The following is a 19,687-nucleotide window of genomic DNA, read 5'->3' as shown; positions in this document are numbered from 1 at the left end:
ATGGATCGGCTTCAAAGTAACAACACTTGGTCAGCACCTCATAAGGAACATCCATGCCATGTTTGGTTTCATTCCATTCAGTGGTTCTCTAAAAGAAGACATTTGTAAATATTTCCCATAGGGTCCAATGTTAACTTAGTCCCCCGCAGGCGGCCATCTTGGATTACAGATCGGCTTCAAAGTAACAACACTTGATCAGCACCTCATAAGGAAAATTCATGCCATGTTTGGTTTCATTCCATTCATTGGTTCTCTAAGAGAAGACATTTGTATGTATTTCCCATACCCAGGGTCCTATATATGTTAAACTAAGTCCCCCGCTGGCGGCCATCTTGGATGATGGATAGGCTTCAAAGTAACAACACTTGGTCAGCACCTCATAAGGAACATTCATGCCATGTTTGATTTCATTTCATTCAGTGGTTCTCTAAAAGAAGACATTTGTATGTATTTCCCATAGGGTCCTATGTTAAACTAAGTCCTAGCTGGCGGCCATCTTGGATGATGGATCGGCTTCAAAGTACCAACACTTGGTCAGCACCTTATAAGGAACATTCATGCCATGTTTGATTTCATTCCATTCAGTGGTTCTCTAAAAGAAGACATTTGTATGTATTAAATTTCCCATAGGGTCCTATGTTAAACTAAGTCCCCCGCTGGCAGCCATCTTGTATGATGGATCGGCTTCAGAGTAACAACACTTGGTCAACACCTCATAAGGAACATTCATGCCATGTTTGGTTTCATTCCATTCAGTGGTTCTCTAAAAGAAGACATTTGTAAATATTTCCCATAGGGTCCAATGTTAAACTAAGTCCCCGGCAGGCGGCCATCTTGGATTACAGATCAGCTTCAAAGAAACAACACTTGGTCAGCACCTCATAAGGAACAATCATGCCATGTTTGGTTTCATTCCATTCAGTGGTTCTCTAAAAGAAGACGTTTGTATGTATTTCCCTAAGGGTCCTATGTTAAACTAAGTCCCATGCTGGCGGCCATCTTGGAAGATGGATCGGCTTCAAAGTAACAACACTTGGTCAGCACCTCATAAGGAACATCCATGCCATGTTTGGTTTCATTCCATTCAGTGGTTCTCTAAAAGAAGACATTTGTAAATATTTCCCATAGGGTCCAATGTTAACTTAGTCCCCTGCAGGCGGCCATCTTGGATTACAGATCGGCTTCAAAGTAACAACACTTGATCAGCACCTCATAAGGAAAATTCATGCCATGTTTGGTTTCATTCCATTCATTGGTTCTCTAAGAGAAGACATTTGTATGTATTTCCCATACCCAGGGTCCTATATATGTTAAACTAAGTCCCCCGCTGGCGGCCATCTTGGATGATGGATAGGCTTCAAAGTAACAACACTTGGTCAGCACCTCATAAGGAACATTCATGCCATGTTTGATTTCATTTCATTCAGTGGTTCTCTAAAAGAAGACATTTGTATGTATTTCCCATAGGGTCCTATGTTAAACTAAGTCCTAGCTGGCGGCCATCTTGGATGATGGATCGGCTTCAAAGTACCAACACTTGGTCAGCACCTTATAAGGAACATTCATGCCATGTTTGATTTCATTCCATTCAGTGGTTCTCTAAAAGAAGACATTTGTATGTATTAAATTTCCCATAGGGTCCTATGTTAAACTAAGTCCCCCGCTGGCAGCCATCTTGTATGATGGATCGGCTTCAGAGTAACAACACTTGGTCAACACCTCATAAGGAACATTCATGCCATGTTTGGTTTCATTCCATTCAGTGGTTCTCTAAAAGAAGACATTTGTAAATATTTCCCATAGGGTCCAATGTTAAACTAAGTCCCCGGCAGGCGGCCATCTTGGATTACAGATCAGCTTCAAAGAAACAACACTTGGTCAGCACCTCATAAGGAACAATCATGCCATGTTTGGTTTCATTCCATTCAGTGGTTCTCTAAAAGAAGACGTTTGTATGTATTTCCCTAAGGGTCCTATGTTAAACTAAGTCCCATGCTGGCGGCCATCTTGGAAGATGGATCGGCTTCAAAGTAACAACACTTGGTCAGCACCTCATAAGGAACATCCATGCCATGTTTGGTTTCATTCCATTCAGTGGTTCTCTAAAAGAAGACATTTGTAAATATTTCCCATAGGGTCCAATGTTAACTTAGTCCCCTGCAGGCGGCCATCTTGGATTACAGATCGGCTTCAAAGTAACAACACTTGATCAGCACCTCATAAGGAAAATTCATGCCATGTTTGGTTTCATTCCATTCATTGGTTCTCTAAGAGAAGACATTTGTATGTATTTCCCATACCCAGGGTCCTATATATGTTAAACTAAGTCCCCCGCTGGCGGCCATCTTGGATGATGGATAGGCTTCAAAGTAACAACACTTGGTCAGCACCTCATAAGGAACATTCATGCCATGTTTGATTTCATTTCATTCAGTGGTTCTCTAAAAGAAGACATTTGTATGTATTTCCCATAGGGTCCTATGTTAAACTAAGTCCTAGCTGGCGGCCATCTTGGATGATGGATCGGCTTCAAAGTACCAACACTTGGTCAGCACCTTATAAGGAACATTCATGCCATGTTTAATTTCATTCCATTCAGTGGTTCTCTAAAAGAAGACATTTGTATGTATTAAATTTCCCATAGGGTCCTATGTTAAACTAAGTCCCCCGCTGGCAGCCATCTTGTATGATGGATCGGCTTCAAAGTAACAACACTTGGTCAACACCTCATAAGGAACATTCATGCCATGTTTGGTTTCATTCCATTCAGTGGTTCTCTAAAAGAAGACATTTGTAAATATTTCCCATAGGGTCCAATGTTAAACTAAGTCCCCGGCAGGCGGCCATCTTGGATTACGGATCAGCTTCAAAGAAACAACACTTGGTCAGCACCTCATAAGGAACAATCATGCCATGTTTGGTTTCATTCCATTCAGTGGTTCTCTAAAAGAAGACATTTGTATGTATTAAATTTCCCATAGGGTCCTATGTTAAACTAAGTCCCCCGCTGGCGGCCATCTTGGATGATGGATCGGCTTCAAAGTAACAACACTTGGTCAGCACCCATAAGGAACATCCATGCCATGTTTGGTTTCATTCCATTCAGTGGTTCTCTAAAAGAAGACATTTGTATGTATTTCCCATAGGGTCCTATGTTAACCTAAGTCCCCCGTAGGCGGCCATCTTGGATTATGGATCGACTTCAAAGTAACAACACTTGGTCAGCACCTCATGAGACACATTCATGCCATGTTTGGTTTCTTTCCATTCAGTGGTTCTCTAGAAGAAGTTCAAATTGTAAAAAGTTAACGACGACGACGGACGAATGACGCCAAGTGATGAGAAAAGCTCACTTGGCCCTTTGGGCAAGGTGAGCTTAAAAGGATTATCTTGGAGTTGCTAACATAAGATTTGACAGACATGAATAATGCTGCTAACATAAGATTTGACAGAAATGAAGTTGTTGCTAACATAATATTTGACGGACTTTTTTGTTGCTAACATAATATTTGACGGACTTTTTGTTACCAACATAATATTTGACGGACTTTTTTGTTGCTAACATAAGATTTGACGGACATTATTGTTGCTAACATTATATATTAAAGATTTGACAGACAAAATTGTGTTGCTAACATAAGATATTGATGGACTTGTTGCTAATATAAGATTGTGCTAACATAAATAAATTTGACGGACAATATATATTTGAGATTTTTAACTAACATTGGAGATCTTATCCTAGTTGAAAGTCATATTAAGAACTCCTGGAAAATACCGCCGCCTGACATTTAACAAGATTTCAACTCAAGACAGATAACTCTAATTTGTAGCACATCCAAATGTTGCTTTCATAAGATGACAAGTTTGACAGAACTTATATTAGCAACAGATTTGATAAATCTATTGATTAAATAAAGTAAATTGAAAGATCCAAAATGTGTATGTTTAATGTACATTATGAAATACAATTTTAACAGGCTTATATAAGTACCTACAATGATGTGGCAAGATTTTATGAATATGGTGCTAACATTTATTGACAGACGAGCATCTAATAAGCAAGGTATTTGAAATTGAAAAAAATATATATCACAGATGTTTTTAATCAAAAGAAAAGCAAAAGATGTTTGAATAATCAGACTACACTAATAAAAACCATTATACCAGTGTCAACTTAAAGCATTGTAAAATATAAACCTTGTGTCAAACAAGAGTGCACACACTGAAATGTCTCGCCTTCTTTACTAATCATTGATATTATGTTGATAGTCCTAAATATAAAGCTTTATTACAACTGTCACATAAACTTAACATTAACCAAGAAAACTAAACATTGACCAATGAACCATGAAAATGAGGTCAAGGTCAGATGAACCATGCCAGGCAGACATGTACAGTTAACAATTCTTCCATATAACAAATATAGTTGACCTATTGCTTATAGTTTAAGAACAAAACACAAAAACTTAACACTGAGCAATGAACCGTGAAAATGAGGTCAAGGTCATATAAAACCTGCGCGACTGACATAAAGATCATAAAATATTTCCATACACCAAATATAGTTGACCTATTGCATATAGTATTAGAAAAAAAGACCAAAACTCAAAAACTTACCTTTGACAACTGAACCATGAAAACGAGGTCAAGGTCAGATGACACCTGCCAGCTAGACATGTACACCTTACAATCATTCCATACACCAAATATAGTAGACCTATTGCATACAGTATAAGAAAAACAGACCAAAACACAAAAACTTAACTATAACCACTGAACCATGAAAAAGAGGTCAAGGTCAGATGACAGCTGCCAGCTAGACATGTACACCTTACAATCATTCCATACACCAAATATAGTAGACCTATTGCATACAGTATAAGAAAAACAGACCAAAACACAAAAACTTAACTATAACCACTGAACCATGAAAACGAGGTCAAGGTCAGATGACACCTGCCAGCTAGACATGTACACCTTACAATCATTCCATACACCAAATATAGTAGACCTATTGCATACAGTATAAGAAATACAGACCAAAACACAAAAACTTAACTATAACCACTGAACCATGAAAACAAGGTCAAGGTCAGATGACACCTGCCAGCTAGACATGTACACCTTACAATCATTCCATACACCAAATATAGTAGACCTATTGCATACAGTATAAGAAAAACAGACCAAAACACAAAAACTTAACTATAACCACTGAACCATGAAAATGAGGTCAAGGTCAGATGACACCTGCCAGTTGGACATGTACACCTTACAGTCCTTCCATACACCAAATATACTAGACCTATTGCTTATAGTATCTGAGATATGGACTTGACCACCAAAACTTAACCTTGTTCACTGATCCATGAAATGAGGTCGAGGTCAAGTGAAAACTGTCTGACGGGCATGAGGACCTTGCAAGGTACGCACATACCAAATATAGTTATCCTACTACTTATAATAAGAGAGAATTTAACATTACAAAAAATGTTAACTTTTTTTTCAAGTAGTCACTGAACCATGAAAATGAGGTCAAGGACATTGGACATGTGACTGACGGAAACTTCGTAACATGAGGCATCCATATACAAAGTATGAAGCATCCAGGTCTTCCACCTTCTAAAATATAAAGCTTTTAAGAAGTGAGCTAACGCCGCCGTCGCCGCCGCCGGATCACTATCCCTATGTCGAGCTTTCTGCGACAAAAGTCGCAGGCTCGACAAAAATGGGAAGTAATTTCCGTCAAACATTTCACATTTTTCGACTTGTTTTGATCATTTCTACTTTTAATGGAAACAATCATATCCAATAATTGTTTTTCTTGCTTTATTTAACATTACTATTCAATAAAACATTCACATGTTATCATTCAAATAACAGTTAGTATTATTTTTCTTAATTTGTTCTTTTTGATGAAAATTTTCTTTTCTTTATGGAATCTGCAGTTTGTCTTCTTCATTCATACTACTGTTGCCCAAAGTTGATTCTATTTTTTACTTAAACCTTAATTATACCTTTGAAGAATTATATAAATCATGATTTTACAAAGCCTTGAGAGGAAAAAAAAAAACCCAAAAAATCTCAAATATTAAATTTAGCATCTTGTGAAGCTAAATAAATAGCCAAAGATTTCCAAGTAATAATACAAAACACTTCAAAAGATTTCAAAACAGCTGCACAAATGATGACCAATGATTTTAAAAAGATATTGACTTTGAGTTCCAAAGACCAGCCAATTTCTCATTTTCTGAAAGAAAAGAAAATGCTCCGCTGGGGCGCAGCTTGATACGACCGCAGAGGTCGAACCCTGAACAGTTGGGGCAAGTATGGACACAACATTCAAGCTTGATACAGCACTGAATTTGGATTGTTATTAAATATTTGACACAGCATAGGTTTCTCACACAAAATGAAAGTGGTCTAAGAACTTAAAACTTTTTAATATACCTATTCAAACCATATCATTATTATTTGCTTTTATATATAAATCAGAAATAACCAATTTAAAATAGAAAATTTTAAAGAAAAAAAGGAAAAAAAAATCCCCCCCAATTTTTTGAACCCCCTTATGATTCATCACCCCAAAACTCAATCCCAGCTTTCCCTTTATGGTATGGTTCCTTGCAGTACAATTTCAGAGAGATCCATACACTTGAACACAAGTTATTGTCTGGAAACTAGAAAAATGCTTGTTTTTTGGCCCCTTTTTGGCCCCAAATTCCTAAACGTTTAGGGCAATTACCCCCAAACTCAAACCCAGCTATCCCTTTGTGATATGGAACCTTGTAGTACAATTTCATAAAGATCCATACACTTACACACAAATTATTGTCCTGAAACTAGAAAAATGCTTGTTTTTTGCCCTTTTATGGCCCCTAATTACTAAAATTTTGATGGAATTTCCCCCAAAATCAACCCAAGCCTTCCCTTTGTGGTATGGCACCTTGCAGTACAATTTCATTTTCAGAGAGATCCATACATTTGAACACAAGTTATTGTCTGGAAACTAGAAAAATGCTTATTTTTGGCCCCTTTTTGGCCCCTTATTCCTAAACTTTTTGGGCAATTACCCCCAAACTCAATTCCAGCGTTCCCTTTGTGATATGGAACCTTGTAGTACAATTTCATAAAGATCCATACACTTACACACAAGTAATTGTCATGAAACTAGAAAAATGCTTGTTTTTTGCCCCTTTTTGGCCCCTAATTCCTTAAATTTGGAGGCAATTACCCCCAAAAATCAATCCCAGCATTTCCTTTGTGATATGGAACCTTGTGATACAATGTCAGAGAGATCCATACACTTACACATAAGTTATTGTCATGAAACTAGAAAAATGCTTGTTTTTTGCCCCTTTTTGGCCCCTAATTCCTAAAATTTTGAGGTAATTACCCCCAAAATCAATCCCAGCCTTTCCTTTGTGATATGGAACCTTGTGGTACAATGTCAGAGAGATCCATACACTTACACACAAGTTATGTCTGGAAGTTACAAAAATGCTTATTTTTGGCCCCTTTTTGGTCCCTAATTCCTTTACTGTGGGTACCATACCCCCCCCCCCTTTCTTCTCTGCCATATATATGAAGTTCCATATACTTTATGTGACAAACAGTGACATTGAAGTACAACTTGAAATTGTTGTGCTGTCCGTATGACACAAATGATGCCCCTGCCTCGATCACCATAAGAAATTATAAATTTAACACTATGTATGATGATCTATTTGTTATTTTTATTCTGAATGTTTACACTTGCAGGATTGAATGTCCAGCCAAAAGGTTTGAACTTTCCAGTTTTAGTAGTCACTAAGTTCAACTTTCTATTTTCAGCTGTCACCAAGTTCAACTTCTCGGTATTGATTAAATATTTGACAATACTAAAAAATGTTATTTATTGCATTAGGGACATTAAACTGTAGTTATTATAATAAGTACAACACATGATTTCAATTATATAGCAAGTGAAATGAAAAATTCATAAGGGTTCCGCGGAACCCAGTGTCTCGCCTACTTTTTCTGTTAATCGCAGGCTCTACAAAAATGAGGAAGTAAATCAATAAAAATATTCCACTTGATACTATCTTTTGATTGTAAGAAGCTTCAGTCCAAGTTTGGAAAAAATCCAGGATAGTTTATCAATCTAATAAATGTTTAAAAACTTTAACTGCAGACTGAATGTAATTTTATCTGGAAGAAAACAAAATTTCCTTCTAGATACTAGCATTTGATCATAAACAAGCTTTTGATCAAGTTTGATACAAATCCAAAATAGTATAAGAAAGTTATTAAAATTTTAAAAACTTTAACCACAGAGTGAATGTGTTGTTTCCTGGCAGAAAATCTAAGTCCATTTAAAAGTAAAATACGGAAAAAATAGATTTATTTTTTTACAAAATTTCCTTCTAGATACTAGCTTTTGATCATAAACAAGCTTCTGTCCAAGTTTGGTACAAATCCAAAGTAGTATAAGAAAGTTATTAAAATTTTAAAAACTTTAACCACAGAGTGAATGTGTTGTTTCCTGGCAGAAAATCTAAGTCCATTTAAAAGTAAAATAAGGAAAAAATGGATTTATTTTTTTACAAAATTTACTTCTGAATAATATCTTATGATCATAAACAAGCTTCTGTCCAAGTTTGGTACAAACTCAGGATAGTTTAAGAAAGTTATTAAAATTTTAAAAACTTTAACCACAGAGTGAATGTAATATTTCCTGGCAGAAAAACCTGGGACTATTATAGTATAGTCCCAAGTTTGGTACAAATCCAAAGTAGTATAAGAAAGTTATTAAAATTTTAAAAACTTTAACCACAGAGTGAATGTGTTGTTTCCTGGCAGAAAATCTAAGTCCATTTATAAGTAAAATACGGAAAAAATGGAATTTTATTTTTACAATATTTACTTCTGGATACTATCTTATGATCATAAACAAGCTTCTGTCCAAGTTTAGTAGAAATCCAGGATAGTTTAAGAAAGTTATTAAAATTTCAAAAACTTTAACCACAGAGTGAATATTTGTGGACGCCGCCGACGACAACGACGACGACGACGGAATGTAGGATCGCTTTGTCTCCCTTTTTCGACTAAAGTCGAGGCTCGACAAAAATGAATATTTAACATCCCCCTTTTCTGACTTTAAGTACAAATAAATGACTAAGTCAAAATACCTGGCATTTTGAGAAAATAAAAAAAAAATTTAAAAATCCTGTGAACATGCACACTTCTATCATTTTTACAAACAACCTACATAATATTAAAGCTGTAGCTCAAATACTGTAGGAAGAGAAATCCAGACAAACCCCGATCTCTTTATGCAGCTAGTACCAACTAGAGGCTCTCAAGAGCCTGTGTCGCTCACCTGATTCTACTTTGGTTTTGGAAATCATGTTAAAATAGATTAAAATCATAACAGATACCCTAATAATGAGTGAGGCCAAATTTGGCTTAATATTGGCCCTGTAATTTAATAAAAAATCCTGGTGGCCATCTTGAACAGTAAATCAGCAACAAAGTAGCAACACTTCATCAGCACCTCATAAGAAACACTTATGCCATATTTGGTTTCATTCCATTCAGTGCACCTCTAGAAGAAGCATTTGTATGTACATTTTTATTTGTATTTCCAATAGGGTCTTATGTTAAAGGAAGTCCCCCCCGCTGGTGGCCATCGTGCATGAAGGATCAGCTTCAAAGTAACAACACTTAGTCAGCACCTCATAAGGAACATTCATGCCATTTTTGGTTTTTATCCATTCAGTGGTTCTCTAAAAGAAGACATTTGTATGTATTGTCCATAGGGTCCTTTGTTAAAAACTGTCCCCAGCTGGTGGCCGTCTTGGATGATAGATCGGCTTCAAAGTAACAACACTTGGTCAGCAATTCATAAGGAACATTCATGCCATGTTTGATTTCATTCCATTCAGTGGTTCTTAAAGAAGACATTCGTATTTATTTCCCATAGAGTCCTATGTTAAACTAAGTCCCCCGCTGGCGGCCATCTTGGATGATGGATCGGCTTCAAAGTAACAACACTTGGTCAGCACCTCAAAAGGAACATTCATGCCATGTTTGGTTTCATTCCATTCAGTGGTTCTTTAAAAGAAGACATTTGTATGTATTTCCCATAGGGTCCTATGTTAAAATAAGTCCCCTGCTGGCGGCCATCTTGGATGATGGATCGGCTTCAAAGTAACAACACTTGGTCAGCACCTCATAAGGAAAATTCATGCAATATTTGGTTTCATTCCATTCAGTGGTTCTCTAAAAGAAGACATTTGTAAATATTTCCCATAGGGTCCTATGTTAAACTAAGTCCCCCCGCCCAGGCGGCCATCTTAGATTATGGATCGGGTTCAAAGTAACAACACTTGGTCAGCACTTTATAAGGAACATGCATGCCATGTTTGGTTTCATTCCATTCAGTGCACCTCTAGAAGAAGACATTTGTATGTATTTCCCATAGGGTCGTATGTTAAACTAAGTCCCCTGCTGGCGGCCATCTTGGATGATGGATCGGCTTTAAAGTAACAACACTTGGTCAGCACCTCATAAGGAACATTCATGCCATGTTTGGTTTCATTCCATTCAGTGGTTCTCTAAAAGAAGACATTTGTATGTATTTCCCAAAGGGTCCTATGTTAAATTAAGTCCCCCGCTGGCGGCCATCTTGGATGATGGATCGGCTTCAAAGTAACAACACTTGGTCAGCACCTCATAAGGAACATTCATGCCATGTTTGGTTTCATTCCATTCAGTGGTTCTCTAAAAGAAGACATTTGTATGTATTTCCCATAGGGTCGTATGTTAAACTAAGTCCCCCGCTGGCGGCCATCTTGGATGATGGATCGGCTTCAAAGTAACAACACTTGGTCAGCACCTCATAAGGAACATTCATGCCATGTTTGGTTTCATTCCATTCAGTGGTTCTCTAAAAGAAGACATTTGTATGTATTTCCCATAGGGTCGTATGTTAAACTGAGTCCCCCGCTGGCGGCCATCTTGGATGATGGATCGGCTTCAAAGTAACAACACTTGGTCAGCACCTCATAAGGAACATTCATGCCATGTTTGGTTTCATTTCATTCAGTGGTTCTCTAAAAGAAGACATTTGTATGTATTTCCCATATGGTCCTATGTTAAACTAAGTCCCCCGCTGGCGGCCATCTTGGATGATGAATTGGCTTCAAAGTAACAACACTTGGTCAGCACCTCATAAGGAACATTCATGCCATGTTTGGTTTCATTCCATTCAGTGGTTCTCTAGAAGAAGTTCAAAATGTAAAAAGTTAACGACGACGACGGACGACGGACGCCAAGTGATGAGAAAAGCTCACGTGGCCCTTCGGGCCAGGTGAGCTACAAAATGACTTAATTAGGATACCTGGCATTTTGAGAATATTTGAAAGAAATCAAAATCCTGTGGCCATGCACACCTCTATTATGTGTATGAACAACCTACATAATATTAAAACTGTAGCTCAAAAACTGTAGGAGGAGATAGCCGGACAAGCCATGATCTCTTTATGCAGCTAGTATCAAAAACTAACTAAGTCCAAATACCTGGCATTTTAAGAATATTTAAAAGAAATAAAAATCCTGTGGACATGCACATCTCTAGTATGTGTACAAACAACCTACAACATATTAAAGCTGTAGCTCAAAAACTTGACGGAGGAGATAGCCAGACAAACCATGTATCTATATCAGGACAGACGAATAGATGAAGTAAAGGAAAGGGGTAAATTAATATGCCCCCCAGCATTTTTGTCGTGGGGGTATAAAAATTAGAATGACATGGTAAATGGCTAAAGTGGTACCTAACTATAAACAATTTCAAGTTTTATTGGTTGAACACAAAAAAAAATAATTTGGAAGTCACAAATTTCCATAGGAACCTGATAGCATAATTTTTTGTCAGAAATTAGTTTCTTTCTGTTTATAATTAGCATGATTAGTGTTATTGAACAAATTGAAAAATAAAATATGTGTACAATATTATAAGAAGTTGTAATACAATTTACAAATAATTTGTGCATATTTGCAAATGAATTATATAAGTTTATCATGGTTTTATAGTGATAAAACTTAGGAGGCTAATATAGCAAATTGCCAATTCACAATCATGAGTTGTTTTTTTTTCAGTTATATATATTTATTGAAATCTTCACAATCATGATGAGGTCAGCATTTACTTTAAGAAGAGAGGTACGTAAATGAACGCCTCTAGCGGAAAACGGGAAAATTTGCGTTCCTTGTTATGAGAGTTATCTCCCTTACACCAGAAAAATATTTTCAAGATGTCGGAAGGTATTCTGCTTCGTCAGAAAAATGGTCAATTCGGTGGAAAAGTATTGAATGCTTCTCATCAAAATATAACAAAAAGTGTTGTAATTGTAAATGAAATGTCTTGTCTGAGTGAAACATTGCTTCCCTCCCAAGAAAATGAAAGTAATTTGGCATGGAGTGATGGTCGAAGAGTGGTTGAGTTGGGTTTACTAGCTGACCAACTTAAAGCTTGCAAGAACTGCTATGCACCATTGTTTCTACACAACTGTTTAAAAGAACAAAAATACGGTCTCGGAAGTATTTTGTATATACCTTGTGGTAGCTGTCCCTACACAAACTTAATAAACACTGGTAAACGGCACAGATCAGAGACTTCAAAAAAAGGGAATGTTGATATGGGACATGAATACAAAATGTAGTATGGGTAAGAATAGAACAAACACTTGCATATACACACAATAACAAATTAAAGCTCACACTATAACGTTGACTTTTTTATTTTTAGCAAATAGCCTATAATCGAAGACTTACACTTACAGTTGCATACGAAGAAATAAATTTGTTTCTCAAAACAACTGTCAACACTAAATAAGAGATATTCAACTCTCGACAAAAAAGAGGAAACACACTGTTATATGCTTAATAATGATATTCTTGATTTGATATTCGTGTTAGATAATCACTTTCTCACATAAATATAAACATTTGGATGTTTATACAAACAAATAAAATGCTCCGCTGGGCGCTGCTTGATACGACCGCAGAGGTCGAACCCTGAACAGTTGGGGCAAGTACGGACACAACATTCAAGCTTGATACAGCACAGAATTTGGATTGAAATTAAATTTTTGACACAGCATAGGTTTCTGACACAGAATGAATGTGGTCTAAGAACTTAAAAATTTTTAATTTACCTATTCAAACCATATCATTATTATTTGCTTTTATATATAAATCAGAAATAACCAATTTAAAATGGAAAATTTTAAAGAAAAAAAAGGAAAAATAAATCCCCCCCCCAAAATTTTGAACCCCTTATGATTCATCACCCCCAAAATCAATCCCAGCCTTCCTTTTGTGGTATGGTCCCTTGCAGTACAATTTCAGAGAGATCCATACACTTGAACACAAGTTATTGTCTGGAAACTAGAAAAATGCTTGTTTTTTTGCCCCTTTTTGGCCCCAAATTCCTAAACATTTAGGGCAATTACCCCTAAAATCAAACCCAGCTTTCCCTTTGAAATATTGAACCTTGTAGTACAATTTCATAAAGATCCATACACTTACACACAAGTTATTGTCCTGAAACTAGAAAAATGCTTGTTTTTTTGCCCCTTTTTTGCCCGTAATTCCTAAAATTTTGAGGCAATTACCCCCAAAATCAATCCCAGCCTTCCCTTTGTGGTATGGTACCTTTCAGTATAATTTCAGAGAGATCCATACATTTGAACACAAGTTATTGTCTGGAAACTAGAAAAATGCTTATTTTTGGCCCCTTTTTGGCCCCTTATTCCTAAACGTTTTGGGCAATTACCCCCAAACTCAATTCCAGCTTTTCCTTTGTGATATGGAACCTTGTAGTATAATTTCATAAAGATCCATACATTTACACACAAGTTATTGTCATGAAACTAGAAAAATGCTTGTTTTTTGCCCCTTTTTTGGCCCCTTATTCCTAAAATTTTGAGGCAATTACCCCCAAAATCAATCTCAGCCTTCCCTTTGTGATATGGGACCTTGTGGTACAATGTCAGAGATCCATACACTAACACACAAGTTATGTCTGAAAGTTACAAAAATGCTTATTTTTGGCCCCTTTTTGGCCCCTAATTCCTTAACTATTGGTACCATAAACCCCAAAATCAATCCCAGCCTTCCTTTTGTGGTATTGAACCTTATGGTAAAATTTCATAGAGATCCATTCACTTAAACTAAAGTTAGAGTGCGAAAACCAATGTGTCTTCGGACGACGATTCAATGTCATACCAATATACGACCACAAAATTTTTTTTGCGGTCGTATAAAAACCGTTGTTTACCACGTCCGCAATATGGTCTATAAAAAGAAGTGGAAAGTGCAAGTACCGAGTGTGAAAAATAAAGGATTAAAGCAAATAATTTTTAATAAAAATATTGAACAAGAGTTTTAAATTGCTGAGTGACATGAAATTTGCGGAATTACATCAGAAGGGTAAGCAAGAGAAAAGGAAAAGAAAATTGAATGCGAATCGAAATGGGGATGGGACCTTGTGCACGGACAAACGGGAAGTAAAATGGTCTTTCAAAATGAACAAAAAATAATAAAAAAATAACTTGAGTAGAGAACAGAAACTAAAAATTCAGCAATTTTTATACGACCGCAAAAAAAATTTTTGTGGTCGTATATTGGTATGACGTTGGCGTCGTCGTCTTCCAAAGACACATTAGTTTTCGCACTCTAACTTTACTTTTAGTGAATGGTTCTCAATAAAATTTTACCATAAGGTTCAATACCACAAAAGGAAGGTGGGGATTGATTTTGGGGGTTATGTTACCAACAGTTAAGGAATTAGGGGCCAAAAAGGGGCCAAAAATAAGCATTTTCTAGTTTCCAGACAATAACTGTGGAACGGTGTATGGATCTCTCTGAAATTATACTACAAGTTTCCATACCACAAAGGGATGGTTAGGATTTGCTTTGGGGGGTTATGGCTCAAACCGTTTAGGAATTAGGGGCAAAAAAGGGGGAAAAACAAGGTTGTCCTGGTTAATGGACAAATACTTTAGTACAAAACATAATTTAAAGCAGTGTAAGGGAGATAAATCAAATACATCATTGAAATTAACTCCCTTACACTGCTTTTAAATTATGTATAAAGTAATGGTTAATGAACAATTAAGATAATTTAAAACAGTGTAAGGGAGGTAATCCAAATACAACGTTTTGGTTACTTCCCTTACACTGCTTTTAAATTATGTTTAAAGAAATGCATATTTATAAAGGAAGACCAGTAAAAAATATCTGCAAATGTTGCATCTTTTTTTTTTACAAAAAAATCCATATGAAAGATTTGACACTATATCTTAAATTCTATTATAAAATAGATTAAGTTAGCATTATGGTAAATTTAAATGGGTAATTACGGTTGCAAACTCCATTGGAAATTTGAATTGAGATTATGACCATATCTTGAGAGAAAGAATTTTTTGGGGGAAAAAAGGGGGGGGGGGGGGGTAAAAAGAAATTGTGGGGGGTCAATTTTTTCTCATTTCAGATTTCAGAAATTAACAGAATTATTCTTCAAATATTATTTTTTTTTCAAATTTCAAATATTGAAAAATTTCAAGAAGTAATCTTTAGGAACAAATTATAATCAAAGAGACACCATTATGAAGCTGTTGTTGTCTTTGTGTGACAATATTTCTATTTTGGTAGACGACGATTCTGCTGATGAGATTTGACATTGCGTAAGCTTTTTCGGCGACGTCATGCAATTTCTATCTTTTCCTGTCGGCAACACCCTTTCAACGGCTGATATATAAAAAGAGAGTTCGGTAACCATAGGAAAATTCTATCATAAAAACATTTAATTTTTATAGAAAAATCGTAGGAATGGTTTTAACTGCAGATTAAATTAAGCTTGAAATTTCTCATTTTTGGTGTAAATTTGACGTTATGTCTATGTACTTTATGGTGTTTTCCTAACATTTTCAAATGACTGTAACTTTGAAATTAAAGTAGATCTGTTACCCACTTAAATTTTTCGATCTTTCTTTGTATTTTAAAAAGTTCTACATGTATATAATTTCTTAAAAAAATCGATGGACAAGCCATTTACGTACCTGTTACCTTAAACCATCTTGTAACCCACTTAAATGAGTTGATATTGAATAAATACAACAGAAAATGCATTTGAGTGTCTTTATTTAGTATTGGTACATGTATTTTCATCATGTTCATCATTTGGAGAACAATCGAGGCTATTGTAATTAATCATTGGGGCAGCTCAACTTGGAAAAGTGTAAATGGACAGGTAAACACCAAATGATTAGGGAGAAATTTTCCTTTCTTTCCAGTTAAATGTTCTATAAAGTATGTGTCACAGTAGTTTAGTTATGAAGTTCTTGAATTTATTTGTTATAGATTCTTAAATGTCCGTCAATCAAGTTTGCATTGAAAACATCTTGGAGCACATTTTGGTAAATTAAATGAGTAAATCATATAAAACCTCTAAAAAGGGATATCATATACTTCATTTGATATGTAAGAATGGCACATGTATTGACCACCATATATTAAAAAAGTCATTTATTTCCATTAAAAGGAATATTCTTCTTGGATTTGTGGACTAGACCTAAAGTTGAGGTCTTTTGATTTAATAATGTGGTATAATTGACTTTAAATATTTAAACTACATAAGATTTGCCATTTGTGTAAAATGAAATAGTTACATACATTCTAAAATCTAACCTAAAATGTCTTACATCTACAATGTTCTTGTTTATACAACATATACAGCCATGATATAGCCCAAAGATTTTGCAAAGCATTAAATTATTTTCAAATAACTTAAACCATGTAAACAGTGAGCATATATATAAATATTATATTTCTTGTTGCACTGACAAGACAGTTGATAATATAAGGTACAAATCTAAAAAGCAATTCTACTGATCTAAAATTGAAATTTCTTACCTGCTATTCTGCAGTGTCATGACCAGAACACAAATCAAACAGTTGAACCTGTCAATTAGAATGTAGAAGTTATAACCTTATTAGATCTATGTTACATGGCAACATTTTGAGTCATATCAACCAGTTACAATGGTTACATGCACTTTAGTGCTTATTTTTCCTGGCTGAGAAGATTGCTTTCTAGTTTATCATATTCTAATTTGCTCTACAAAAATGCATAAAGCCAGTAATTTAATAAGCACATGAATGGTAGTTTAAAACTAGAGAGAGGATCTTGTGATCACAGAACCCTAAGCACAATGCAGCAACTGAGAGCTCTTAATTTTGTTTCCTGGTCCCAAACACTCCATTAAAATTGCAATCAATTTCAAACAAGAGGCTCTCAAGAGCCTGAATCGCTCACCTGTAATTTTTTGCTTAAATCTTTCATCAATGATTATTTTTGCTTTTCAATATATATTAATGAATGGCTTAAAACTTCCATTGAAATGTTCTTTGTATCTGTCATATTTTCTTCAAAATCAAAGAAATGCATTTTACCCCTATGTTTCATTTTAGGCATAGTGGCTTATATAATGTTTCTTGACGTACAAGAAAATAAAATACAAAATTTATACTAGATACTCTGAAACTCATTCAGCCTAAGTTTGGCTGAAATTGATTTTGCAGTTTCAAAGGAGAAGATTTTTTAAAGTAAGCAAACTAAATGAACAAATTGTGAAAAATTGATTTTAAATTGAAAATTTAGATTTTCTAACCACTGTCCCAGCGGTTAGGGGAGGGTTTAGATCCCGCTAACATGTTTAACGCCGCCACATTCGGTATGTATGTGCCTGTCCCAAGTCAGGAGCCTGTGATTCAGTGGTTGTCATTTGTTGCTGTGTTACATATTTGGATTTCATTCAATTTTGTACATAAATTAGGCCGTTAGTTTTCTTGTTTGAATTGTTTTACCTTTGTCATTTTGGTGCCTTTTATAGCTGACTATGTGGTATGAGCTTTGCTCATTGTTGAAGGCCATACAGTGACCTATAGTTGTTAATTTCTGTGTCACTTGGTCTCTTGTGAAGAGTTGTCTCATTGGCAATCCTACCACATCTTTTTTTAAATGTTAACGTTACAGTGATGAGGTCAGTTTAAGGGGAGCCACTTATGGTGTATGGTAAGCTCTTTAACCAACTACAACTACAGTTTCATAGCAGTCTTCTAAAATGTGTCCCAATGCCTATACAGCTGCATACAACATTATCATTGATTTATCAAATTGACTTTATCACAAACTTCAACAAGTTGCTGATGCTGCAGCTATTAGAAACAGTTGAATCCATCAAATTAAGGCGAGAAAACATTGTTCTATATTATAGTAAAAATTGTAGGGGACAAATAATTAATGCATATTCTGTAAGTGAATCTTCAATTAATTACTGATTTAAGACTAAAATCAGTTACATTCAAAGTGCTTTATTAATTGTTCTTTTTCTCAATGGATTAGACAACAATATTTTATTTGAAAACATAACTTACACAATATGAGCGTTCAGAATTTAACAAAGGGATTTGGAAACAAGATTGTACTTAAGGTAGCACTACAGTCTATAAACAATGATTTTTTGTTGTTTTTTTTTATCACATAATTTTGAAGTAAGTATTATTCTGCCCAGTTTGTAAAAATCCCAAAGTCATTATCATATCACAACACTGAGTAAATTGATAATTAACTTATGTAAATAAAAGCACATGTAATTAATCTAAATATATAGGCATTTGGGAGGGGCTAATATGTCAATCATCTGTTGATACCAGCTGTGTAAAGGGAAAAAATCTACCAAAATGAAAAAAAAAACTATGGAAAAGAGTGTGAAAGTATCTTTGAAAGCCTCTGACTGCCTGTATAAATTTCTCGTCTTTGGTCTTCTACATTCAAAAATAATTTTAGGCATTTTAACTAATTTTAAGTTTTAGTGAATTTTTTTAATTCCATGAAACTCATTAATCATGTTGGACAGTCTATTTTCAAGAAGGGGATGGTCTTTATCTTTTTATGGGCATGTCTTTTAATGCACAATTTTAATATTTTAGCTAATTTCAGTCATCATGGTCATATTATATTTCTTTTTGAAGTTCAAATGAAAATTATTCTTTATAGTGAGAATAATGATGTTAAATATTAATTATGATGCAGCTGGCCAATCCTGTTATTCTCTTATCTTAGACTGTCTGGACAGAGGCGGAGCTTTGTCTTTATTTAATTACTGCATCACAGATGTTGGTCAAATCTGTGACGTCAAACTCCCGCCAAATGCCAAGTTAGTGTTATACAGTGCACACAAAATGCAAAATTTTACAGCATTAGAGCATCAAAGACACAATGTGTGTGGTTCTATTGATAAAGTAATGGTGTCAGAACACTCCTGGGGTGTTCCCAGTTGAATTTTTGTATTTATGTGGCATTTATAGGGGTTCTTAAGAGGAAATTCAGTTTAAAGGTCATTTCTCAGAACAATTTTTCATGAGAATTGTAAGGAAAAAATGAAAATAGAAACTTTATGGGTACCCCCTTTGGCTTGACTTTGATATATGTGATTGAAGGGAGTATTTTCTACAATACCGTGTCCCAGTTTTTGGATAATTTGTTTCTAAATGAATTTATAGGTCTCCAGAAAGAAAGGTGAAATGAGGTTTGGCATCCAGCAGTAAAAAAAATATATCTAATTACTGGAGG

The 19,687-nt window shown here is 35.2% G+C and overlaps 1 protein-coding gene across 1 annotated transcript in view; it reads right to left on the bottom strand.

Annotated features, from left to right (window-relative positions):
• LOC127699767 (fibroblast growth factor receptor 1-like) overlaps positions 1–17,011 on the bottom strand; it is a 97,929-nt gene extending 80,918 nt beyond the window's left edge. The window contains exon 1 of the mRNA XM_052203123.1: positions 16,966–17,011. Coding sequence (XP_052059083.1) covers positions 16,966–16,985 — 20 coding nt within the window. The 5' untranslated portion in view covers positions 16,986–17,011. The remainder of the gene's footprint in view (positions 1–16,965) is intronic.
• Between the last annotated feature and the right edge of the window lie 2,676 nt (positions 17,012–19,687).

This window comes from Mytilus californianus, unplaced genomic scaffold (genome assembly GCF_021869535.1).
Source record: "Mytilus californianus isolate M0D057914Y unplaced genomic scaffold, xbMytCali1.0.p SCAF_40, whole genome shotgun sequence".
Taxonomy (NCBI): Eukaryota; Metazoa; Mollusca; class Bivalvia; order Mytilida; family Mytilidae; genus Mytilus; species Mytilus californianus.
The sequence above is the reverse complement of the archived record's forward strand: the minus strand, read 5'-3'. Positions and strand labels throughout refer to the sequence as shown.